Source organism: Theropithecus gelada, chromosome 6 (assembly GCF_003255815.1).
Source record: "Theropithecus gelada isolate Dixy chromosome 6, Tgel_1.0, whole genome shotgun sequence".
NCBI lineage: Eukaryota > Metazoa > Chordata > Mammalia > Primates > Cercopithecidae > Theropithecus > Theropithecus gelada.
Window position 1 is genome coordinate 40,357,374 of NC_037673.1, and position 27,591 is coordinate 40,384,964.

Here is a 27,591-nt window from a genome sequence, read left to right on the forward strand (position 1 = left end):
GCAACCTCAGCTTATTGCAACCTCTGCCTTCCAGGTTCAAGCGATTCTCCTGCCTTAGCCTCCAGAGCAGCTGAGATTACAGGCATGTGCCACCACGCCCGGCTAATTTTGTATTTTTAGTAGAGATGGGGTTTCGCTATGTTGGTGAGGCTGGTCTTGAACTCCTGACCTCAGGTGATCCACCCACCTCAGCCTCCCAAATTGCTGGGATTATAGGTGTGAGCCACCACACCTGGTAAATTACGGCTATTATTTCTTTGGTGTGATAATAGTATTGTAATTACGCTTATAAAAAGAACCCTTAGCTTTTAGAAATACAAACTGAAATATTTCATATGAAATTATAAGACATCTAGGAATTGTTTCAAAGTAATCAGTGGAGGTTGGGAGTACAATGGAAGAGAAAATACAGATGAAGTTAGATTGCCTTTAATTGATAACTAATGAAATTGAGTGATGAGTACATAGTGGTCATTGTACTTTTTCCTTTCATATGTGTTAAAACTTTCCAAAATAAAAAGGTTTTAAAAGATTCAAACTTGGTAAATGACTTAACTCACAAAATTATTGGGTAAATTTTAAAATAACAGATGCTGACTGGGCATGGTGGCTCACGTCTGTAATCCCAGCACTTTGGGAGGCCAAGGCCAATGATCATTTGAGGTCAGGAGTTTGAGACCAGCCTGGCCAACATGATGAAACCCCATCTCTACTAAAAATACAAAAATTAGCCAGGCGTGGTGGTACATGCCTATAATCCCAGCTACTTGGGAGGCTGAGGCAGGAGAATTGCTTGAACCCGGGAGGCAGAGGTTGCAGTGAGCCTGGGCAACAGAACAAAACTGCATCTCAAAAATTAAATAAATAAATAACAGATGCTGAACTTCTTGGTAAATCTGCAATGATATACAAATGTAAGAAATAAAGACAGGATAAACGATAAAACAAAGTTAACGGAAATCCTGAAATAATTCAACAAATATTTATTTAGAGAAGAGATTAACTGAGGGATCCAAAAATTTACTAGTTGTATAGATGGTCTTCAAGATACTGAGAAACACCGGGAACTGTATATTAATTGTATAAAATTCTTTGTATCTGTGTACATTTTGGAGAATAGTGTTTAAGGTTTCATTCCATTCTTAAAAGAGTCTATAACCACAAGGAGATTTGGATCAAATGATCAACTAGAGAAATAGAGAAAAAAAGCAATGAACCAAAAACATAAAGAAAAGTAACGAATCAGAGGGCTTTATGAAACTACCAAAGAGTGGGCATTGTGGGAGTATGGGAGGGACAGAATTGAAATAGTGTGTTAAGTTCGAGCAGGTTTCAAGGTCCTCATCACTGATGCACATGGCTGAAGTGATATATAAGCACAGGCCTATCTCAGAGTTGTTGCACGGTCAGTTCCAGACCACTGCAATAAAGTGAATAATACCAAAAAGTGGGTCACAGAAATACTTTGGTCTCCCTATGCATATAAAAGTTACATTTACACTACACGATAGTCTATTAAGTGTTACAGCATCATCTTTAAAAATGTACATGCCTTGCTAGGCACAGTGGCTCATGCCTGCAATCCCTGCACTTTGGGAGGCTGAGGCGGGCAGATCACAAGGTCAGGAGTTCGAGACCAGCCTGACCAACATGGTGAAATCCCGTCTCTACTAAAAATACAAAAATTATCCGGGCGTGGTGGCATGTGCCTGTAATCCCAGATACTCAGGAGGCTGAGGCAGGTGAATCGCTTGAACTCAGGAGGCAGAGGTTGCAGTGAGCCGAGATCGCACCACTGCATTCCAGCCTGAGCGACAGAGTGAAACTCCGTCTCAAAAAAAAAAAAAAAAAAAAAAGTACATGTCTTCATTTAAAAACATTTTATTGCTGAGAAATGCCAATGATCATCTGAACCTTCAGCAAGTCCTAATCTTTTTACTGGTGGAGAGTTTTTCCTCAATGTTGATGGCTGCTGACTGATCAGGGTGGTGGCTACTGAAGGCTGGGGTGGCTGTGACAATTTCTTAAAATAAGACAACAGTGGTCAGGCATGTTGGCTCATGCCTGTAATCCTAGCACTTTGGGAGGCTAAGGCAGGTAGAGGTCTTGAGCCCAGGAGCTTGAGACCAGCAAAACCTCATCTCTACAAAAAATTTGTAAAAACTAGTCAGGCGTGGTGGTACACATCTGTAGTCCCACCTACACAGGAGATTGAGGCAGGAGGATCACCTGAGCCCAGGAGGTTAAGGCTGCAGTAAGCCATTATCATGCCACTGGACTCCACCCTGGCACACTGGGCAACAGGGTAAGGCTTTGTCTCAAAAAAAAAAAAAGACAACAATGAAGTTTGCTGCATCGACTGACTCTCCCTTTCATAAAAAATTTTTCTGTAGCATGCAATCCTATTTGGTAGCATTTTACCCACAGTAGAACTTCTTTCAAAATTGGACTTGATACTGTCAAACCCTGCCACTGCTTTATCAACTAAGTTTATATAATGTTCTCTAAATCCTTTGTTGTCATTTCAACAATGTTAACAGCATCTTCACCAGTAGATTCCATCTCAAGAAACCACTTTTTTTGCTCATCCCCAAGAAGCAACTCCTCATCCTTTCAAATTTTATCATGAGATTGCAGGAATTCAGTCACATCTTCAGGCTCCACTTCTAATTTGAGTTCTCTTACTATTTCCACCACATCTGCAGTTATTTCCTGCACTGAAGTCTTGAACCCCCAAAAGTTATCCATGAAGGTTGTAATCAACTTCTTCCAAATTCCTGTTGATGTTGATATTTTGACCACCTCCCATGAATCACAAATATTATTAATGGTTATCTAGAATTAGAATCCTTTCCAGAAAGTTATCAATTGACTTTGCCCAAATGAAGCAGAAGAATCACTATCTATGGCAGCTACAGCCTTACAAAATGTATTTCTTAAATAGTAACACTTGAAAGTGAAAATTACTCCTTGATCCATGGACTGCAGAAAAGATGCTGTGTTAACAGGCATGAAAACAACATTAATCTTGTACATCTCCATTAGAACTCTTAGATGACAGGGTGCACTGTCAATGAGTAATATTTTGAAAGGAATCTTTTCTTCACGAGCAGGTCTCAACAGTGGGCTTAAAATATTCAGTAAACCATGCTGTAAACAGATGTGCCATCACCCAGGATTTGTTGTTCCATCTATAGAACATAGGCAAAGTACATTTAGCATAATTCTCAAGGACAATAGGATTTTGAGAATGGTAAATAGACATTGACTTCAATTTAAGGAGTCAGCCTGTCTTCTGATGCTTTAAAGCCAAACATTGACTTCTCTGCAGCTATGAAAGGCCTGGAGAGTATCTTCTTCCAATAGAAAGCTGTGTCATCTACACTGAAAATCTTGTGGCCGGGCGCAGTGGCTCACACCTGTAATCTCAGCACTTTGGGGGCCAAGGTGGGAGGCTCACAAGGTCAAGAGATCAAGATCATCCTGGCCAACATGGTGTAGCCCTGTCTCTACTAAAAATACAAAAATTAGCTTGGCGTGAGTGGCGCATGCCTGTAGCCCCAGCTACCGGGGAGGCTAAGGCAGGAGAATTGCCTGAACCCAGGAGGTGGAGGTTGCAGTGAGTCAAGATCATGGCCATTGCACTCCAGCCTGGGCAACAGAGCAAGACTCTGTCTCAAAAGAAAAAAGAAAAAAAAGAAAATCTCATTTAATGTAGCCAACTTCATCAATTATCTTAGCTAGATCTTTTCTGGATAACATCAGCATGTGCTGCTTTACTTTGCACTTTCATGTTATGAAAATGGCTTCTTAAACCTCATAAACGAACCTCTAGTAGTTTCAAACTTTACTCTGGCAGCTTCTTCACCTCCCTCAGCATTCACAGAATTGAAAAGAGTTAGAAACTTCCTCTAAATTAGGCTCCTGCTTAAGGGAATACTGTGGCTGGTCTGATCTATCTAGACCACTCAGAGCTCCTCCATATTAGCAATAAAGCTGTTTTTGCTTTCTTATCATTTGTGTGGTTACTGAAGTAGCATTTTCAATTTCATTGAATAACTTGTCCTTTGCATTCACCACTTGGCTGTTTGGTGCAACAGGCCTAGCTTTCATCCTGCATTGGCTTTCAACATGTCTTCCTAAAATCATTTCTAGCTTTTTATTTAAAATGAGAGATGTGTAACTCTTCCTTTCACTTGAACACTTAGAGGGCATTGTAGGATTAACTGGCCTAATTTCAATATTGTTGTGTCTCAGGAAACAGGGAGACGCAAGGAGAAGAAGAGAGATGGGAATAGCCAGTTGGTGGTACAGCATTTAAAACACACATTTATTAAGTTCACCATCTCATATGGGCATGGTTCATGGCAGCCCAAAATGATTACGACTGTTAACACCAAAGATCATCGATTACAGATCACCATAACAGATATAGTAATAATTAAAAAGTCTGAAATATTTCAAGAATTACCAAAATGTAGCACAGAGACACTAAGTGCACACATGCTATTGGACAAATAGCACGAAAAGACTTGCTCGACACAGGGTTACTGTACAGTTGCAATGTGCAAAAACGCAGTCTCTATGAAGTGCGATAAAGTGAAGCACAATAAAATGATCCCTGTAATCACTAGAAGGAAGGTGAGAAAAAAAGTGAGAGTGGCTGTGAGGTCATTCACATGAAAAGACCTACAATAATGGCAGAATTTGGAGGGGTAGGAAAATTGTGAGTCATATGTCTGAGTTCTTAATGAATATGAGAGAGAGCCAATAAATCACAGCAATCAAGAAATATACAGGCTGGGCTGGGCACGGTGGCTCACGCCTGTAATTCCAGCACTTTGGGAGGCAGAGGCGGGTGGACCACCTGAGGTCAGGAGTTCAAGACAAGCCTGGCTAACATGGTAAAACCCTGTCTCTACTAAAATACAAAAAGTAGCTGGGCATGGTGGTGCATGCCTGTAATCCCAGCTACTTGGGAGGCTGAGGCAGGAGAATCACTTGAACTTGGGAGGTAGAAGTTGCAGTGAGCCAAGATTGTGCCATTGCACACCAGCCTGGGCGACATGAGCAAAACTCCATTTCAAAAAAAATAAAAAGAAATAAAGAAATATACAGGCTGATATAGGTGAACCACAAGCTTTCCACAGGAACTGAGATTTTTTTTTTTAAACCTGGAGGACTAATGGATTATAAATTATGCTGGGGAATAAGGACAATGCGAACTCTCTCCCCAGACTGATCATAATATAGGAGAATGAGTTTCCCATGTTTGAAGATGATTATAAGTATCACAGGGGAAGATGGCTGAAAACGGGAAGTGTGGATATTATGTAACAGAAGTTAAAAGGCACACAGTGAGGACAACCTGAGAAAATACAGATCATTAGGAAAGACTCACAAGATATCAGTGTAAGACAAGATTAAAAAAAAAGTCTTGTGATTATCCCTAATGGTAACAAGAATGATGACCACGTTTTCCGGTTTCAAGTTTCCAAATGAAACTTTCTTTATTCATAATGTGAGGCACCAGGCACTGCGGGAACCCTACTAATACTAAAGGAAACCTAGTGTGTTTACTGGAGGCAAATTACAATAAAAATCATTGATCAAAGAAAAAAAAATCATTGATCAGATCTGTAGATTATATGAGGGGCTGTGATAGGGTCGGAAGGAAAGGAAAAAGTGAGATACACACCTACAGATTTTTTTAAATTCATAGGTCATTCAGACTCCAATTACCCTCCCCATCTTCCAACCCAAACCACTGTTACAAATGCTGGGGACAAGCACAGGTTAAGGCCCAAGGTGGTGGTTCTCAACCATATGTGAACAAACCATGCACACTGTTGCCTCAGGTGTTTGAGTCATTCTCCTCCACAGATCCCTTGAGACCTTCTAGAGATCAGAGGCTGCAGAGGCCAGGACAGAATGAGGTAATGAGGGTGTGGGAGGCCTGATGCCACTAGCAATCGACAAGTTTAACCTGAAAGAGGGAGACAAAAATACATTCCTCTCAGACAAAAAGAAGAGTTAATATTGAGTGAAACATACAGGCAAGTTCAGGGATGGAGGGAAAGGAAAATGAGGAATTTCATGCCCTAAACTTCACATTTCTCCAGCAAACAGCGGCTAGTCATCTGCTCAAAGTAAAAGGAAAATAACATATCTGAGTTCTTGAGAAAAACGGAAAAGATCTAAAACAGTCACTGCGGAGATAAGGAAAAGCAACAAAGGATAAATAGAGATACCAAACAGTAGTATCAAGGGCCCACTACGGTGTAAAAGCATGAATCTGTTATCAAGGCCATTAGCGAAGTTTTATATTTTCTTCAAAAGTGTCTGGAAACCACAGAGTACAGTCAATTTCAATACACGGTAAGTGCTACAAGAGAGTAAACAAAGGATGCCATGACATCAGAGAAGGGACACTTGAGGCTTTCTGGAGGACTTAAGCTTTGAAGAAAACTTAGCCAGGCTTAAAAAGGTGTGTGAATCCTAGAACATGCAAAGCACTTTCTGCATTGGAAAATTTAACACTCCCAGTTGTTTCAGATATCTTAAGCCGTACGAGTTTATTGTTCCTCTGTGACTATCTGAACATGAAATGAAAACTTCTTATGAAGGAGGGTTTCCTAAGTCTAGTTAGAAGCACGAGGTGCCAACATCCTAGACTTAACATTTTTTTACCAGAATAAGAAACCATGTGGGTAAACCACAATCACACCGGTTTCATGTTCATGTTAAACTCATGAAACCAGACAAATTCAACCTTTTATACAGCATTGTATTTCAGGAATGGCATAACAACTCTAAACAACGACGCTGTATTCTAAATTCCTGTACTGTTACAATGATCCCTATAGTAGGCGCTCAATAACTGTTGACGGCTTGACATTTACCCAGCTGCCAGAGAGGGCTTGTCTTGACTATCTGAGCATGCAGCACCCAAAGGGAAAAACCACTACATGAACAAGATCAGGAAATCACAACAGCATCCTTCTGGGTAGAAGGAGGTATTCAGAGGTGAGGAATCCAAGAAACGATTTACCAAAAAACGCCACCGCAAGAGAAAAACCAGTATTAGCGACTTTCCCTTCATTGGTCAACAATAATAAAAATGCTCAGAAAGGCTGCCCCGGACGTCACCTGCGCGTGCACGGACCGCCCCGGGCCGCAGACACCTCTCCAGCGGGGAGCGGCCGGCTCGACCCGCCCCTCCCACCGCGCAGAGAAGGTTGCGGCCGCGCAGCCTGGCGAAGGTGCCACTGCGGGCCCGACCCCCTAGACTCGCTTGTCCCTGGAGACCAACCCTAGCGAACAGGCTCTACCGCATCCCGTCGGTTTCTACTCCTACTCCGAAGGTCCTTTCTGCCCTAATCACAGCACCCACTCGCCTCGTTTTCCTCCTCTTCTTCAGCTTCCACCGCCGACCGGGCAACCCCAGTTACCTGATAACACCTCCCAAGGCCCCGTGTTTACATTCTTGCCCACTGGAAGCAGAAATTATCACGCCCAAATTCCTACCTGCCTGCCCTGGATCCCTGGTTTCCTAAGAAACGGGTTTGGCCCACCCCGGGGCGTTCGAACAGTCCACAGAAGCAGGCAAAGGAAAGACGACTCTGTCTTTCTCCTCCGCCAATCCCTTCTCCGAGACCACAAATCCCAGAAGTCACCGCGGCCGCCCCCACCGCATGACCTTCTGGGATTTGTAGTAATCAGGGCCACGCGGCTGGGCGCGCCCTCTAACAGCAGCACCGAGTGACCGCAGCGCAGGAGCGCAGGAAAATGAGGCTGCGCGGGCTGAGGAGCGCACCAGGAGGAGCCGTCCCAGCGGTACCGCGCAGCGTCGCGTCCAGTCAGTGGGGAATATGGTGAGGGGAAAACGATTTTACGGGATTCAAAGGATTAGGATATGCTCCTGCCTAATAGCCTAGCTGATGAGGTCGGCCACACGCAGAGAACAGCGAGGCAAAACTCGGTTATAAAGGGCTCGAGGCGGCGGGGCGGGGAAGCTAGTCAGAGAGGCTCCAGGCTGAACTGCAGCCTTCACGTGAAAGTTACAATGAGTTGGACCCGGAAGGCAGTATTACGGCCTGAACGTAGCTGTGCGTCATGTCTTGAAAATAAACGAGCACATGTAACAAAGGTAATCAAGATTGTTAATTTATCCAACTCTCCTGCCCAATACACTCGTTTTTGGAAGTCATGCTTTCTCAGCCTCAGCGCCATTAACATTTCAAACTGGATAATGCTTTGTTGGGGGACGGGGTGTCCTGTGCATTGTAGGGTACTTAGCAGCATCTCTGGTCTCTGTCCACGGGATGCCACCACTGGTCAGTTGTGACAGCCAATGGTTTCCCCAGTGAAATTTCCCCTGGAAGAAAAACCACCCCTCCCACCCTGCCCCGTTGAGAACCATTGATGTCGACCAACATTGTCCTGAGGGTCACCGACACCCTTTCAAAGCCAAAATTATTTTCATACTAATATGAAGACGTGATTTGCCCTTTGCACAATGCTGACGTTTGCACTGATGGTGGAAAAGCAATGGCAGGTCAAGGTGCTGGCGCCTCCGCAGGAATTACAGTAATGACACCAAACCGTACCAGGAGCTCTTCTTCACCACCACACGCTCACAGTAAGAAAAATGGGCCGGGCGCGGTGGTTCACGCCTGTAATCTTAGCACTTTGGGAGGTCAGGAGTTCGAGACTAGCCTGGCCACCATGGCGAAACCCTGTCTCTACCAAAAATACAAAAATTAGCCAGGCCTGGCGGCGCGCACCTGAATCCCAACTACTCAGAGGCTGGCTTGGGAGGATCCCTTGAGCCTTGGAGGTCGAGGCTGCAGTGAGCCGAGGTCACGCCACTGCACTCCGGCCTGGACGACAGTGCGAGGCCCGGTCTCAAAAAAAAAAAAAAAAAAAAAATGAATGCTGTCTCCAGCATAATAAAGTTACTTTATTACTTTATAATAAGTTAACTTTATTATAACCACCCTGACACTTAATATTCTTTGTAAAAACTTGGAAGTCCTCATAAAGTACTTCTGCTGCATATTGAAGTATGATGTATCAAAGAAGAGCTATTGTGAGATGGCATTATTAACTACTTTTTTTCCTGGAACACAAATTTTACTAAGATGAGTACTTGGGTATTTGACAAACCTTTCTTGAAAAATGAACGAAGGGAATCCGTAACTTCAAGAAAAACAAGGAAAGGGAAAGGGGAAGAGGAAAGGAAAAAAGGGAGAGAAGGAGGGAGGGAGGAAAGAGAAAAAAAAATTGAGTTTGTTGCCAATGACAAAATTCAAGACTTTAGGCAAAAAAAATATGATTTTGGAAAAATGGTATTCACCATAATGATCTTGGCAGCTTCCCAGTATCTCCAGAATTTTGTGATATCAGTCATTATTAGTTGTGACTTTTACTTACATTGTTTGCTTAAATACGTCAATATTTGTGCAGGCTGCATAAGTGAACCAGTAATATTTGAAAACGATCAATGCATGACTGCAGTAGCCAGGCTCCAAGATGGCATTCACTCCTGGCATTCACATCCTTATGCACTGCCTTCCTACGTTGTACCACGGTTAGTCTGTGTTACTTACAGAAGGCAGAAGTGACCGTTTACTTCTGATATTAATTATGAAAAACACTAAGGTGGTGGCAATGTTTCTTAATCTGCCTAGAGGTTTACATGGTCATGTTTCCTGTATACCTGGAACACTGAAAATTCATTAAGCCAAATACTTATTTGTACACTTTTCTGTATGTATGTCTATGAAAGTCTTAAATAAGAAAACATGTACCTCTCTAACAAGACATCCAGAGGAGGATTTATCTTATGGTCACATTCATAGTGTCATTAGTTCATAGTAGCCATTAGAAGGAATAGAGTTTGCAGAGCGAGTAAGTGGTGCCTGAAGCTGTGCCCCTACCTAGGGGTCTTTGCTAAATTTCTCAAGTAACCTAACCCTGATCTCCACTACTATGTTTAAGGGTAGCTCCCACTAAGTTTTTATACTTCACTCACCACTTCTCTACTAACTCTGACTGGTCTATGATCTTGATTCATCTAACGTATTTAATATATGTCTTATGCTGTCTTTTTAAGACATGATCACTTGCCAAAATCCTTTAGTCATAATTTATTGGCATTTACAGTAAATTGAAGTTTATTTACAATAAGACTTCAAAAATTCTGATTTTTCAAACAAGAATTTCTTGGACAATTCTTGTACAGCCAAGGTAAATACCTATAGCAATTTATACATTCCCTAAAAAAAACCTTACATACATTCATAACACTCTTTAGCAGTTTTCTTTTGTTGTTTTAAAGATAACAGAGTGTCAACAATCTAGCACAAGCCCCTGCCTAACAATGCCATGTGGATACAATATTTAATACTAATTGAATTCTAACAGTAGTAGGACTATAACCAAATCAAGTGTTAGCAACTGATAAATGGTAGTTGCTTTGGCTTTTATTGTATCTATCATAATGTTTTGTTCAAGTGGTTGGTTTTTAGATGAAATCAAGACTCATGTAGTCAAGACAAAAATCACAATGTTTGAGAACTTAAATGTGGTCAGGCACTATATTTTCTATTTCTAGGTACATTTTGTTGTTGTTGTTGTTTTGGTGGGGTTTTTTTGAGACAGATTCTCGCTCTGTCGCCCAGACTGGTAGTGCAGTGGCACAATCTCAGCCCACTGCAACCTCCACCTCCCAGGTTCAAGTGATTCTCGTGCCTTAGCCTCCCAAGTAGGTGGGACTACAGGCGCCCGCCACCACACTGGCTAATTTTTGTGTTTTTAGTAGAGACGGGGTTTCACCATGTTGACCAGGCTGGTCTTGAACTCCTGACCTCAGGTGATCCACCCACCTCGGCCTCCCAGAGGGCTAGGATTACAAGTGTGAGCCACCGCACCTGGCTGGTACATTGTTAAAAAGAAAGGTGCACAGATACTTAGCCTTTTTTTTTCCCCACTAAGTTTTCCCAGAGTTAAAAAACATAAGTACATTGTAACAGATTATAAATGAAGTTTTTCTTTATTATATCATATTTCTAAATCAAGGAAGTTGAAATTGTATACTTAAATATACTCTGGTCAAAATATACATGAACCACAAATATTAACTTCTACCTACCAACAATTTACAGTTACGTTGTATGTAGAATTTCATTCTTGTCAGAACTCACAGTGGAAATAAAATTTCTATTATGGGTGGGAAGAGGAGGGAAGGAATTAAGGGAAAAAAGATTTGGACAGCACACACTTTTCTTTCATTCCAAAGGTGCCAGTCAGAACACAGATGCATGGAGTTCCCACATATAGCCACAGGCTACCAAGCAGTAATTCAATGTGAATGGTGTCACTACAACATCAAAAAGAGCAGTGCTGGGCAGAGGATTTTGTATAAAATCATCTAAAACTCTGAAAAACTACAAAAGCATCTCAAGAAAAAGTTAAGTAAAAGCAATGGAGTTTATTTCACTGAAATTATTTTAAATTAGATATGATATATTAAGCTCCCATATGCCCCAACCTGGTAGAAAAGTTCCTCTCAGTGAGAAATCAATTATTTTAATGGCAAAATTTTTACACATCAGTAAAATCTGTTATATTTAAAACTATGTATACAGTACATTTCTGGCAAAAAAAAAAAAAAACCTTATACATCTTTCAGTTGTCAAGACAAAGTAAAAATATGGTTGCATAAAGTCACAAAAAATATAAATTGCTGAAAAGATAATAAAAAAAGATTAAAAATCATTTGCATTGCCTCCCTTACCTCCCTCTTCAATATTAGTAACAATTTGCAAACAACAAAAAAATTGTGAAAATTCTGTGCAACCTTGACACACTTAACCAAAGGTTGTCATTTCAAATATCCTAGCTTAAAAAAGAATTTACTGCAATTGTCTGTGCATTTATCATACTATTTATAGAAGTGCAATATTTAAATATTTTCAAAATAAAATGCAGTAACTAAACTGAATCACAATAACTTATAAGAGAAGCAAAGTTTACAAAATTAACAATTTTTAGAAGGTCCTATTTAATTGGTTCCTCCTTTTCTTCCCTCCTCCCCACAACAGCTTATATAGCGCCATTACTTAATTCTATATACAAATTTGTAACTTTAAAAATACAGTCTTCGGTTAACATCAGGAACATATTATGCTGCATTTAGAGACCCTAAGTAAAATTAGAATCCCCTACAGAGAGGGCTACATAACAAGTTATAAATACAGTTTTGAACTCATATTTAAATGGAACTTCTATTACTTTGTACAGCTTTCAAATTAGAAGTTGAATAGAACAAGCCCCGGATAAAAAGCAGCAAGATTTTTCTTTTGAATTCAGTGCATGATTCTAGAAGTGCTTAAGTCAAATCTACTAGAGTCACCATTTATGCAAGCTATCATGACATTTGAGTTCATTATCATCTGGTTACATAAGTGCTCACTGTATTTGCCAAAAATAATCCTAAAATATGATTCTTAAAATAGAAAAAATATAGCTCTGTTGCAATGGGAAAATGATTAATACAAAAAAATCAATTTCTTAAAGTTAACATAAGGCAAATATAAATGATACAATATTATCATACACATGATACCAATTTTATCTGAGGTGACTAAATCTTCATTTACATCTATTGTGTGATGCAATTATTAAGAATGAGAAAAAGAAAATATCAATGTAAATCAGAAATCTTAGGAAAATCCAGTATCTTTAAAAAGTACTTCAAGCCCAAAACAAATGTGACCACTTATTAATAGAATTGCTTTGTTCCACATTTTATCAAAATAATAATAATGTTATATCCAACTAAAGAGTTATCACCAAGTGTCATATGTAAAGTTTAATTGGATCCTGGTTTGAAATAATCAGCTATAAAGAAATTTGGAGGTAACTTCAGAAATTTAAATATGGCTTGATTAGATGATATTGGGGAATTATTAATTTTACAATGATATTATGGATTTTTAGGAGAATGTCATTATCTGTAGGAGATACTTGAAGTATTTTCACGGTGATATGTCTGTAACATCCAAATGGTTCAGGAAAAAAAAAGCACATATACATATACACACACACACATATATGCATGTATATGCATAAATAGCTGTATCTATACATAGGTATAGAGAAAACAAATGACAAAACATTAACAACTGCTGAATCTAAGTGGTAGATATACATGTGCTTACTGAACAGGTTTTCGATTTTTCTCTTTTTAAAAATGTTCATGATAAAATTTGGGGGGGAAGTCATATCAGAGCACTTAAAGTTTGTAAGAGATAGTCTTTCTATGCACTGAATCAACTTAAAAGATACATAATCAAATAACTAGCAATGTTTGCATATACTCAATAATGACTGACATGATGAGCCATAGGAATTTGTGAAATTGGCAAAAATAATATGATTTATTTACAGTATATGCAACTCAGCTCTTGTAACAAAAAAAGAACATTTTGTGTACAGAATATAGTGGGAATATTTTAAGATTAAAATTAGTCCTAGAGTATCTGAATATATAAATTCTGTGTTTTTGGACTTGTAAAGCTAAAATAAAATTTAAATTAGATCTGATATCTGATATGACTTACCATACACTACAGAATTTTTAAAGGGGGATATGGAGGCCGGGCACCGTGGCTCACACCTGTAATCCCACCTCTTTGGGAGGCCAAGGTGGTGGATCACGCGGTCAGGAGTTCGAGACTAGCCTGGCCAACACAGTGAAACCCCGTCTCTACTAAAAATACAAAAAATTAGCCGGGTGTGGTGGCACGCGCCTGTAGTTCCAGCTACTCAGGAAGCTGAGGCAGGAGAATCACTTGAACCCGGGAGGCGGAGACTCCAGCCTAGGTGACAGAGTGAGACTCTGTCTCAAAAAAACAAAGAGGGAGGGATATGGAAGAAGTTATCTAGACTGTTAGTACTGCTGGAAGATACTAGCTAAGAAGTTAAGGAGCCCAGAAAACAAAATCACCTATAAAGGTCTTGAGAATTCTAGGCAAATATTTATTGAATAAATGTATGAAGCAAATATATAACATGTAATAATATATGAAGGCCTTTATGTAAATTAATATTTTCAAAGCCCTGTGTACACTAAATATAAAATAGCCAAAAATCAGGTGAGCCTGAGAGACCTATAATTCACTGTGTATATTATGCTATATACGTACTGCACAATGAACAACAAAATGATCTTAATTCATTTCTGCATATTAGCTTTTAACTATAAATCATGTTCCAATCCCTGTGCAAACTGCATTTCAGAACGCCAGCCCTCAGTTATAATTATGTATAACTTGATTACAAATGGAAGCATTTGGCTATGACTTATTATGCATGCTTATTGCTACAAAAGAAATAAGCAAAGTTTTCTGTTTATTGTGCAAGAATTTTAATTAGATTTGCACACATCTCAAAAAATTCTATTGTGTGACTTCCAGGTCTTGGAGTTAGGTCAACAGGAGAAGAGTCAAGTGAGGTCACAGATGAGGTAAGAGAAACTTCTGAGGATTTTCCTTGAGCCTCAGCATCTGAATCACTCCTTTGGCAAGATCGATAGTTGCTAACTGATCCCGATCTCTGTGGAGTAGCAGTCCCTGATTTGGCTTCTGTAATTTCATCTGGGTAAAAAGAATTTCAATTTATTATAGTCTATGACCTTCTCCCAAAAAGTTTTGTAACAGTATTGTATTTGCTTCTTTAAGTGGGGCTGCTGGCCAGCTATCAAGAGCACGTTTATTCTAAATACCTTCTAAAATAGAGTCAATGAGCCTGTATTAAACTATTCACCTTTTTTACATTCAGTATGTATTCTCAAGATGGCTAATCAAAGTTGGGTACAGTATAGCTACTCATCAGCTGCAATCCAAGGTTAAGAGCCCAGTAAACCAACAATTTAGGGATTAATAAATATTATTCTATAGCAATAAAATGTAATCCCTCTATACTAAAATCATAGAATCAATGCACTTCAAATTTGGAAGGTATACTCGAAACCATCTCATCCAACCCCTCACTTTATTGATAAGAAAACCAGAGAAGTGATTTGCCCAAGGTAACAAATGAACAAAAAGGTAAGTCTAGAACCCAACTCTCCCAATGCTCGGCTTAGTGCTTTTTACTTTCCACTTTCCCTTCATATTTCATTTAGTATTTCATAAAAGAGCAACAATTCCAATGAATAAAAATCAAAGAACAACTAAGGTTGGGAACACAATGCAAAAACAAAAATGGGCATTCAACTGGTATACCCCAGTACTAGTAAAACTAAGGTTGCAAATTTGATCCAAATACAAGAAAAATAAAACATATTCTGTGTTTCAGATTTCAGACTGCATTAGTATATGTTAGCAGATACATACTATATAGACCTCAAGATAACCAGACAAACTGGTTTGGCCAACATATCATGCCTCAAACCTGTGTCTTTCTGCTACTATGTGTGTACTATCCTTTAGTTTATATAGAAGAAAAAATTTCATAGGTGAACCTCATCTAATAATTCTATGCAACCTTCCATAAGCAAAGGTGATACTATATATATTGTTTTTTTAATATTTTGTAAAGACACAGTGTCACTATGTTGCTAAGGCTGGTCTCAAATTCCTGGGCTCAAGCAATCCTCCCACTTCAGCCTCCCAAAGTGCTGGGCTGTTTATAGGCATGAGCCACCACACCTATGCTCAACACTGTAGCTTAATGCAACTGAATTGGCCAATGAAGAAATGCTGTAACTTCATTCTTAACTGAAAATTTATTTAATAATAAATAAAAGCTTACAGAAGAGTCAATATTTATTTCTAAATAAAACATTTATCTTACCAAAATGAACTACACCAAGAAAACAAATGCAGCAGAAAACTATCACCTTAGGATCAGACTTCACCTGGCTTTAAGGATTTTACAAGATGATAATCTTAAAAGGACAATATGCTATAAGATTACAATAATAAGATTCATAAATGTTAATATTGCAAAGGCACAAGAAGTCACATTTTCTATTCCTTTGCAGTTGAATTACTAGGAACAAGTCAAGAAGCCTCAAAAGAATCAAAGAGTAAAATATCAAGTTAGTAACAATGTCTAATCTATGTTGTTTTGTGTGACGTACATACCATCAATACTACGGAAATCCAGTAGGTAAGTTCTACTATCCACCTGGTATAACTGTAGACTCATTTTGGAGTAAGTGCTTGTCACAGGATTCTTCCTTCGTACACGCAAATAATATGGGTTTACAACCTAGCACACGGTATAACAAAAACCAAGTCAAAAGTAATTCTTCTATAAAACATTTTATAGACTGTGGGTTTGCCAAATATGATAATAATCAAAATGTTATCTCTTTCTTACCTTCCATTCATAATCCAATTGTTTAATTGCTCTACATACTTCTGCCATAATATCATTTGGACGACTTTGACTTCTAATTCCTAAATGCCATTTTGCTTTCCTTACACCTTGGTGTTTGGATTTCTGCGGATTTAATTCATCAAGGGTATGGCGTGCCCTTGGTGTTTCAGCAACCAAGAATGGTACTCTTTCAGGATGGGGCCGAGACAGGTGATGATCATCAAGAAAAGAATCAGGTGGGCTTGTCGCCAAATAGAAATCTTTGGCTTCATTCATTATTCTCCTGTTATCTATTATGAGATGGTATGCAACTGCCAAAGGATCCTGGTGATTTCTGTTATAAAGACAGCTGAGAACTTCCTCTTCTGAGCACTCAAACTTTTCACATACTTCTTTTAAGGCTTCATCGTCAATCATGGTTGAACTATATGATGGATCCTCAGGAAAGAGATACTTTGGAAGGTCCTGTTTAAACCATTCATGTTCCCTGAGAGAAAAAGGCAGGATCAGGAGAATGATTTTGAATACAGCTGAGACTGAAAGTAAGTTTGGGGAATTTAGAATATGACCTAATTTATATTTATACTCATACTGTATTACTGTCACTTTTTGCACTGAAATTTTCCTCTTCTAGCTCGCACTTCATTGTGTATGTTGAGGAAAATGCTCCAATCTCCCTCCAGTTTTAAGAGAGAGAATGCACTGATGTAGCAATGGGGGGAAAAAGTTATGGGACAAATGACAATGACAATGACAAAGAACAGCTTATTTCCAGCTTAGAAAGAGAACCTATTAGGTAGCTTCATTATAATACTCTTTTGATATGTTAAGTGAAAATAATATAACAACAAAAATAGTAGACAACTATTGAGTACTTACTATATGCTAAGTTTTATGCTAAACACTTCATATACATTATCTCCCCTCATCATCGAAACAATTACATGAAGATAATATCTCTTTGTTTTAAATGAAGGAACTGAGGTTAAAAAAAAAATCTACGAGCGTGCTCAAGGTCACAAAGACAGTAAGTGACAGAACCAGGATTACAACCCAGTTCTATGTGACTGGAAAGGCCATACCCTGAATGATTTCCTATTCTAATTCCCTAACTTCATATATTTAAGAATATGTTTGACGTGAACTATGTCAAACACTTTGCTAAAACTAAATAAAATCCAGAGGAGGAAAAAAAAAAAAAGAACAATGGTTATCTTCTGGGTCATGGGATTAAAGATAATTTTTATTCTCTCCTCTATTTTTGTTGGTGTTTTTCTAAGTCTTTAATTGTCATGTATTACATTTTAATTGGAAAAAAATAGGTAAAACACAAGCAAAAACATTTCTTACCTAGATATCTTAAAATATAAATTTTAGAGAATGATTTGTCCTTTCCCTTTGGTGATAAAATAATGCCCTGCCATTGATGGTCTCTTTTTTAGCTAGTCTAAAACATGTGTGTAAGTGGAAAGTAATCAAGCTTCAAGTTCCACATATAATCTTTCCTTCTTCTTCATTACACTAATGCTTTCGTATTTACTATTCCTAGATCCATATCTGATTTCTTTCTTCCCTCTCAGATAAATGTGCAGTCTAGCCATTAGAAGACCAAAAGAGACCAAAATTTCCATAGGGGGTAAAAAAAAAAAAAAAAGGAGAAACAAAGCTTGCAGTAAAATTGTTTAAGTCTTCATCAGAAATGGCTCACCCAAATTTGAGAAGAAAATTTGTCATCATCATTTTTGTCTAATTTAAACTATTAGGTTGAACCAGATGAAACTGGTAATACTGACTTTTACCTACAAAATAGGAATTTTGCATGTAATTCAATGTATACTACCAGGAAAAATATGTCAATTAAATTAAAATTTTCTCATTCCTTGGGATTAAAAAAAAAATACAATAATTCATGAGATAAGAAATCAAATAGCAACCCACAAATTTACTACTGAAAAGTATTAATCCTAACGCCAGGCATATGGGCTCACACCTGTAATCCCAACACTGTGAGGGAAAGGCACAAGGATCACTTGAGGCCAGAAGTTCAAGACCAGCCTGGGCAAAAATAGCGAGACCCTGTCACTCCAAACAAAAACAAAAAACAAAAGAACACAACAACAAAAAGCAGCCAGGCGTGATGGTGGATGCCTATATTCTCAGCTACTAGGGAGGCTAAAGTGGGAGGATCACCTGACCCAGGAGTTACAGGCTACAGTGAGCTATGATCACAACACTGCACTCCAGCCTGGGTGACAGAGCAAGACCTTGTCTCAAAAATAAATAAATAAATAAAAATAAAAGATATACATATATATGGAGTCTCTCTATGTTACCCACGCTGGTCTCAAACTCTTGAGCTCACATGATCTTCCCTCAGCCTCCCAAAGTGCTGGAAGTACAAGTGTGAGCCACCGCACCAGCCTTTCATTAGCTTTTTTATTAATTTAAAAAGTAATATAATGTTCACTGTAAACATTTCAAAACAAAGATGTGTAAGTAAAAAGTGAAAGCCCTCCCTCTTACTATTCTTACTTCCCTAAGGTAATCAGTTTACTATGTATTTTTAATAACAAAATAAAATGTGTCTCTACACTCTATTTTTTCACATAAAAACAGGATTATACTGTATATTCTGTTCTGCAACTTTTTTTTTTCACATAACTTTTATCATGGATACTATTAGATCTGATAACTTCCAAATTGCTTTATTACCTGATATCTTTGATTGTGGCCCTCTTCATGGGATCCACCTGCAGCATATGTTTCAAAAGGCTAATCACAGAAGGATTTAAATATTGAGGGGTATAGAAGATCCCATCACATATCTTCTTAAAAAGAGTTGGCACATGGTCATCATCAAATGGAAGGGTTCCACATAATAAAGCATAGAGAATAACCCCACTGCTCCATATATCTACCTCTGGGCCTGCATACAATCTGTAACAGGAAATAACAATTGGATTAAGGAATCATTTTAACCTAAGGATCAGTTAATCAAAAATTTCAAATATGGATATTTCATAAAGAATTCATAAGCAGAATATGGTTTTTATAGCCACTACTACATGTTACACATAAAGTTAATTCCATTAGTATTATCTTTGAAAACAAAAGTCAAGAAGTTTTGTAAATTACACACCATGGCTAAAATTCTGTTCTACTATTTACTATGGCCCTGATTGGATCTAACAATAGGGCCAAACCTTGAACAAACATATCACTATTCAATTTAAAACCATTGGTTTTTGTTACAGAGGAGAGATTAAGTGATATTTCATCGACTGAGAATGTTCTTTAGTAATGGACTCTGAATCCACAATCCCAATAACGCAAGACCCCTTACACCAAGGTGAAAGGATCCTGAGGCTGTGAAAGAAAGCCAGGCAAACTGGTTCACAGATTTTTTAAATCTCATTTGCAGTGCACTGTAGTTAACCGCAGACTAGTTAGATCACCCATTCAAAGTTTGGATTCAGGAAAAGGATTTCTTTAAAGTTATGTATTGCTGAACTGATCGATAAATATTATTTTGAAAGTAAAAGTTCTCATACACCAAGAGCTTGAAGAAAGACCTTATCCAAACTAGAAAAACTAAATTTCAGTAACAGCCCATTGCATATATGCACAGTTATAACACTTTTTTTTAATTTAAATAACACTTTCCACAGTCTCCATGTCCTGAATTGTTTTATTCCTAAAAGAATTAAGACAGACAACACAATTTTTTAAAAATATTTAAAAGAATTTTTGACATTAATATTTAAAAAAAGATGAAACTTGACAAATCTAAAATTAGGTACTCCTGCCTTACTCATAGCCATGTTTTTACACAGATCTCATTTCTTTGAGCAGTCTAGGCCAACAAGCTTATGAAAACAGAAAGAAAACAGTATTTCTGCATTCTGAGTTAATCAAGATGGGAAACATTCACACAAATAAGCATGGTTTGGATGAAAAGTTATTAAAAGTTCATTACAAAACTAGCAAACTTCAGCTTCTGTTTTCAATTTCAGTAGTATAGTGAAGGACAAAGAGTTACTCTTAAAAATATTAAATTCTCCTGTTTTCCAAACTATTCAAAAAGCGACACTATACAAATATCTTCATGTTCTCAATGCTGGTAATTAGTAAATTGAGAGGTTAAAATTCTTATAATATTGCAGTCTCTAAAAGGTTTAAAGAACAAAGATTCAACATAAATGAAGTTTAAAGATTACTTCAGCCCAATTCCCCAAGACATTTTATCATGAAACATAAAGGTACTACAAAATGCCATCTATGTAAAAAATGAAAGCTACACATTACATGTTTGATTTTTCCTCTAAGTAAATAGTAATCCTTTTCTAACTACTAGATATGTTTGCATTATTCAAGTTTCCAGTGTCTTACCTACTTTTTAAACACCCTAGGTTTTAAACTTTCCATTTCTTCCACCTGGGAAAAAAATTAATGTACTCTCTTCTAACAACTTTAATATAATGTTGACTTGTAGTCCTTAACCCTCATTCACATATAAATGTGGTTAAGAATAAGCCTTATTTTTCTTTCTTTTCGTTAGAATTAACTATGACACTATAGACTGACAGAATCTAGGATAAAAAGACAATTTCAAATGTATTGAGGGTGGTGGGGTATCAAATACTACCTTCCTGAAATTACTTCTGGTGCAGCATAGTTGGGTGAGCCACAACTTGTTCTTAAAAATTCACCATCTGACATCATGTTTGAAAGACCTGAAAGTGCACAAAATCAGCTACTCAAAAGATTTCCCAAAGACAAAAATTAAAACCCCATTAAACAGTAAAATTGAGTTTGCATTAAAAATGACAAATCATCATTTTGTTATTTGCTTCAACAAAATCCTATGGTCTATTGTAGCCAAATATTCTGCCATTATGCCCTAAAATGTGTAATCTATTTCAACATTTAAAGTTAGTGCACTGTTAGAGTTTAATGCAAATATTAAGCTGTTGGTTATTTTGCTTATTAGAAAAAACCTGGCATGTTTAAGTTTTATTAATACAGAAATTACTAGGGAAAATAATCTATAACAGATGAATAGAAGGATTAAAATTCAAAGTTCCTATTAATCCTGTTCTGATTCTTTAAAAAAATTTTTTTAAAAAAGCCAGTAATTTTGAATTTCAAAGTTCCCTCATAGTTTTACTCCAAAAAGAAACCGTTGCTCCCTCAAAAATGCACCCTATAAAAATAATCAACTGAGGAATAAGAAATTCAAATAATTAAGCCAATTACTATTAAAAAAAGAAAAGAAAAAAGAAAGAAACACCAAAACAACCAGCTCAGGTTTGGTTGGCATTTTTCAGTTAATATCTAAACATTTAAGTAGATATAGGTGTAAATATAGATATATAGATGTAGTCAAAACTAAGGAAAATATTTATAAGAATGTTCTCTGGGCCAGACATGGTGGCTCACACCTGTAATCCCAGCACTTTGGGAGACCAAGACAGGCAGATCACTTGGGCTCAGGAGTTCGAGTCCACCTGGCCAACATAATGAAGCCCCATCTCTACCAAAAATACAAAAAAAAAAAAAATGTAGCTGGGTGTGGTGGCACGCATCTGTGGTCCCAGCTACTTGGGAGGCTAAGGTGGGAGAATCACTTGAGCCTGGAAGGCGGAGGCTGAAGTGAGCAGAGATCACACCACTGCACTCCAGCCTGGGTGACAGAGTGAGACTGTCTCAAAACAAAAAACAAACAAAAAAAATTTATCTGATTTGAACTAAAACCAACCTAAAGAAAAGAAGTGCAGAGATTCCTTTTTCACTTAGGTTTAGTAAGGTCAATGGCAATTTATATAGGAAATACAGAAAAAACAAACTTTTTTTTTTTTTTTTTTTTTTTTGAGACCATGTCACACTCTGTCGCCCAGGCTGGAGTACAGTGGCACACTCTCGACTCACTGCAACCTCCACCTCCTGGGTTCCAGCAGTTCTTCTGCCTCAGCCTCCCAGGTAGCTGGGACTATAGGCGTGCACCGCCATGCCTGGGTAATTTTGTATTTTTAGTAGAAACGGGGTTTCACCATGTTGGCCAGGCTGGTCTCAAACTCCTGACCTCAGGTGATCCGCCCGCCTTGGCCTCTCAAAATGCTGGGATTACAAGCGTGAGCCATCATGCCCAGTCAAAATAAATTCATTTTTAACAATCAAAATGTTCTTTAAACAAATTATAATTTACTATCATTTAAAACATTTTAAAATAATTTTTAAATAAATTTTTTTAATTAAAAAATTGTTTTAAATAACTTTAACTAATTATAATTCACATAGTTCACTTCTGGCTTTCAAAGTTTTAAATAATTTCATCCCACTCACTTTCCTTCTTCTCCATACTTGATTCTTTTGAACATACTGGAAATAAAGCGGCTACCTTCTCTTCACAAATAATACTCTCTTTTTGAATAGTCTCTCTAATGCTACCAACTTAAGTTGTTTAAAATTTAATTTTAAAGATATTTAAAGAGCCAGATGCAGTGGTGCATGCCTGTAATCCCCATACTTTGGGAAGCTGTGGCAGGAGGATCACTTGAGGCCAGGAGTTCGAGAGAAGCCTGGACAACATAGTGAGAACCCGTCTCTACAAAAATACAAAAGTTAGCCTGGCATGGTAGTGCAGACCTGCAGTCCCAGCTACTCAGGAGGCTGAGGCAGGAGGGTCGCCTGGCCCAGCAGTTTGGGGCTGCATTGAGCTATGATCACGTCACTGCCCTCCAGTCTGGGCAACAAAGCGAAACTCTGTCTCTATAAAATAATAGTAATAGGCCGGGCGCGGTGGCTCAAGCCTGTAATCCCAGCACTTTGGGAGGCCGAGGCGGGTGGATCACGAGGTCAGGAGATCGAGACCATCCTGGCTAACATGGTGAAACCCCGTCTCTACTAAAAATACAAAAAACTAGCCGGGCGTGGTGGCGGGCGCCTGTAGTCCCAGCTACTCGGAGGCTGAGGCAGGAGAATGGCGTGAACCTGGGAGGCGGAGCTTGCAGTGAGCCGAGATTGCGCCACTGCACTCCAGCCTGGGTGACACAGCGCGAGACTCCGTCTCAAAAAAAAAAAAAAATAATAATAATAATAATAATAATGATAGTAATAGTAATAAAGGCATTTAAACCTAAGAAAAGATGATTTCTTAGCTTTTCTTATTTTTGTATGTTCATAGACAAAATAGAATACTTTGACATACTCAGTCTATTACTTTATGTAATCTTTTACAGTTATCTGAAGAATTTTATATAGGTTCATTGAAACTATAAGAACATTAGAAATGAACGTAAGAAACTATAAAATTATGCTTACCAAAATCGGCTATCTTTGCATTCATGTGTGCATCAAGCAGGACATTTTCAGGTTTCAAATCTCTATGGACTACCATATGCCTGTGACAATAATCCACACCAGAAAGGATCTGTTGGAATAGACGTCGACTTTCTTTTTCATCCAGCTAAGAAAAGTAGAGAGGCATTTTAAAGGTGTGTCTTTCAAAGTAAATTGCCCTATATATAATTCTCCAACATATAAAATTGTCAAAATACATGAAAATCTTCCAAATGAACTTATGAGATACTTTTGACAGGAGGAGGAGATACCTGTAGCACAAAACAGAAATGCTAAGATGGTCTTGGAACCCAAATCAGTAACTCAAGTTTCTAATATTACCATTTGCATATGACTACATTGTAACAGCTTGCCTTCCTCTATATCTCATGAGTTATTTCAAATAATTTCAATATCTACTTGAAATGTGGCATATTTTCTTTTATAAGCTGGAAATGTTTAATTTTTCATTCTTATAACAAATATTTACTAAATACCTTCAATGTGCTACACATTGTTTTAGACATTCATTACACAGCAATGAATAAAACAAAGGCCCTAATCAAGTTGATGAAAATAGACTAATAAATATAGTCTGAAGGAGTGATACTGTTTTGAAGAAAAACAAAGCAAAATATGGGTACAGTGAGTGACAGTGGGGTGGGGGATACTATTTTAGACCATGAGGAAGTAATATTTAAGCACTATTCATAAACCAGCATGCAACTATGTTGCTATATGTCCCAAAATATAAGATATTTTAACAAGAAATACCTTAATTAATTTAATAAAATATCATAGCATTTTATGTTTAATATGCTTGCTGGAAAAAAAATCTTATGTAGCAACTACCTTTTTGTTTTTGTTTTTGTTTGTTTTTGGTTTTTAAATTTATATTTTGAGACCCAGTCTCATTCTGTTATCAAGGCTGGAGTTCAGTAGTGCCATCACGGCTCACTGCAACCTCCACTTCCCTGGGCTCCAGCAATCCTCCCACCCCAGCCTCCTAAGTAGTTGGGACCACAGATGCATGCCACCAAGCCCGCTAATTTTTGTATTTCTGATACAGACAAGACTTTGCCATGTTGCCCAAGCTGGTCTCGAACTCCTGAGGCCATCTACCGCCTCAACATCCCCAAGTGCTGAGGATTACAGGCATGTGCCACTGCATGCAGCCTGAAGTATTTTTTTTAAACTTCTCTACGTATCCATATATTCTTATCACTTTTTTCAACATAAGTGACAATCATTACTTGGATGTGCCTGCTCCCAAGAAGTCATATTTAATAAATAAGCTATAAATCCTCTAAGCGAAGGACTCCAATATGCAATTCTCTAACACAGGTCACAAGTTGGCATTCTAAAACCAGACTTACACCTTAAAGGGCATGGATAATCTGGGAGAAAAGACAAATCAGTAATTTATTTTGAAAAAAGAAAGTATTATAAGATACCGTTCCTCTAGAAAAATATTAATCCTTTGGCAATCTAATACTTTTATTTCTAGAAGATTTGTAAGTTCATGGAGGAAAAAAAGAGTATTTGTTCAAATATGAAAAAGTAGGAGAAAACTTGATTAAACAAAATATAAAAAGTAAAATAACTAGGCAGACTACGAAAATGAAAATTATACTGTATTCATAACAAGTACAATTACAAAGGATGGAGAAAGGGATGTCTATCAAGAAAGATTAGAAAAGTCAAAATACATTTCCAATTAAACATAGCAGATTAAATCTTTTGTCTCCAACTCTTGAAACATCGCTAAAATGACATCAGCAATAAAAGAGGTATATAAAGACAAAAAGAACAAAAGAGACAGCAGTACTCAAGAGGAGTCACCAAAGAGGACAATAGATGAACAGTAATAAAGACTAAGCCTACAAGAGAAAGCTGAAACCTAAGCCTACAGGGGTAGAAACCAGGAAAAAATAAACGTCTGCACACAAAGCCCCGGGAAGCCTCAGAAATTGGAAACATAGGGAACTGCTCAAGGTAGAAGTGAGAGATGAGCTGAAAACAGGACAAGTGCTTGAAGAAAGAAGCTTTTAAACTCACCCATATTGGGAAATAAGACCTATAATTTAGTAAGGCTGAACCAGCTCTGCTCTCAAGGACACCATGGCAGGGATAAGGCATCCTAAGGAAAACATGGGGGCTAAGAGAAAATCAACATACTAACTAGTGAGACTTGCATCTCTTTTCCCCACTCAGTTCCTGCAGCACTGGCAGTTAAGCTAAGGCCTTTAAGGAAATGGGAAGGTTTCTTCTAGAGCAAATATCTGATCCAAGAAAACATATTTGTTATTATTAACATTTGGTGTGCAGTAATAAAATAGACAAGTCCCTACGTATTCAAGCTATGGGAAAAGCCAGCAATCAATAAGTTCCACCCACATAAGCCTGGCATTTAGTACCTCATTCTTAAATATTTAGTGGACAGCCAAGAATCACCAAATGTCTGAAAAAGGGCCATGCGTCAAAGACAAAAATGAATAAAATGAACAGAAAAAAATGGGGAGCAGAGAGCACAGAAGGTACAGAACAAGATGGAACGGAGGAAAACTTGTTTTAAAATGCCATCCTCAGACTAGGTTATTACATCTGTGAGGCAAATAACAGCAGACTAAAGAAATGAAAATTTCAGAAAATAAGAAACTTTTGAAATAGAAAATATGGGTGCTGAAATTTTAATATTCAACTGGTAAAACTGAAGAAACACCCACAAGGTAAAACCAAGAAATAAATAACAGAAAAGATAAGAAAAAAATATATCAATTGTGCCTGTTTCCCATTTCTCCAGGCAGAACTTTTGTTTGTTTGTTTGTTTTGGTAAGGAGAAGCAGGAGTAAAGAAGGGGAGTACCTGAAATAGAAATGAATCATATTAAGAAATAGTAAAATCAAAATTAACTTGGTTAATAAGTTTGATTTTGTTGAAAGTAAACAGACATGCTATATAGAACAAATTAATGAGTAATGTAAATAACTTAAGATTGGGAGTGAGACAAGCTTTCTTTTCAGGGCTAGATACAGCTCTCCCACAAAGGGGCTTTTGCATACCACATAACCTGGGTATGAGAAAAAGTATGGGCAGAGGGCAGTGTTGAGTTTTTGTATCTGTAACTTAAGGTAGTGTTCAAAATGTCCTGTAAAATTCCTGCCACCTCTAAATTCTTTGTATCTAATTCCTACCTCCTTCATGGAGCCTGTTTTTACTACTCTAGGTATATCAGATTTCTGAAACCAAAACATGAATGCAATTTAAATGTTGCTAGAATTGACTAGCAAGGCCTAGATCTTTAAGTAATAATATATTTTGTAAGGATTAATTACATTAAGATACATATACAAAGTGTTTGTATACTCTGGAAGCATAAGTCTGAGGATTATGAGTTCTGGGACTCAAGCCAATTCTGTTATTAATAAATCACATTACTGTAAGCAAACATGTAAGCCATGAGGCTCAGTATCCACATCTGTATAAGCAGGCTAAGGAGATAATCTTGAAGATCCTTTCTAGTTCTAAACAGTTTATGATTCTAAACAAATATATGACTAAGGGAACTGGTTATTAAATAGACCTCTTAAAATTGCTTGCTGACATTTTGATGCTAGTAAAGGATAAAGGGGAGTTACAAAATACATAAAGAATTAAATCAGAACAGCTTACCCTTCCATTCTTACAGATATAATCAAATAGCTCTCCTCCTGAGACATACTCCATCACCATGAAAATATCAGATGGTGTACTGATGACCTGGTACCTGGTGAGAGAAAACATTGTCTACGAATATTAAAACACGTATATTCATTCATTCAATAAATATTTACTAAGCACCTATAGTATACCAGGTAC

General features: G+C 37.7%; 2 protein-coding genes and 1 long non-coding RNA gene across 7 annotated transcripts in view; 1 reads left to right on the plus strand and 2 right to left on the minus strand.

The window, feature by feature from the left end:
- The window catches only part of TTC33 (tetratricopeptide repeat domain 33), a 39,763-nt gene extending 32,090 nt beyond the window's left edge, over window positions 1–7,673 (minus strand). The window contains exon 1 of one of the 3 annotated variants that reach the window (XM_025387704.1): window positions 7,528–7,673. The gene's annotated coding sequence lies outside the window, so the exon portion shown is untranslated. The remainder of the gene's footprint in view (window positions 1–7,527) is intronic. The other 2 variants (XM_025387705.1, XM_025387703.1) reach the window with 2 other exon arrangements.
- A 5-nt stretch (window positions 7,674–7,678) lies between these two features.
- The window catches only part of LOC112626019, a 35,466-nt gene continuing 15,553 nt past the window's right edge, over window positions 7,679–27,591 (plus strand). Inside the window, exons 1-3 of the long non-coding RNA XR_003119816.1 lie at window positions 7,679–7,874; window positions 14,484–14,533; window positions 16,055–16,111. This is a non-coding gene — a long non-coding RNA (uncharacterized LOC112626019). The remainder of the gene's footprint in view (window positions 7,875–14,483; window positions 14,534–16,054; window positions 16,112–27,591) is intronic.
- Window positions 14,030–27,591, minus strand: part of PRKAA1 (protein kinase AMP-activated catalytic subunit alpha 1) — a 38,451-nt gene continuing 24,889 nt past the window's right edge. The window contains exons 3-10 of one of the 3 annotated variants that reach the window (XM_025387699.1): window positions 27,406–27,499; window positions 26,928–26,972; window positions 23,716–23,860; window positions 21,041–21,128; window positions 19,108–19,332; window positions 16,396–16,882; window positions 16,158–16,284; window positions 14,030–14,663 (exon numbers count right to left, since the gene is read on the minus strand). In XM_025387699.1, the coding sequence (XP_025243484.1) occupies window positions 14,419–14,663; window positions 16,158–16,284; window positions 16,396–16,882; window positions 19,108–19,332; window positions 21,041–21,128; window positions 23,716–23,860; window positions 26,928–26,972; window positions 27,406–27,499 (1,456 nt within the window). In that variant the 3' untranslated portion in view covers window positions 14,030–14,418. Of the gene's footprint in view, window positions 14,664–16,157; window positions 16,285–16,395; window positions 16,883–19,107; window positions 19,333–20,018; window positions 20,562–21,040; window positions 21,129–23,715; window positions 23,861–26,927; window positions 26,973–27,405; window positions 27,500–27,591 lie in introns of those variants that run through there. The other 2 variants (XM_025387700.1, XM_025387701.1) reach the window with 2 other exon arrangements.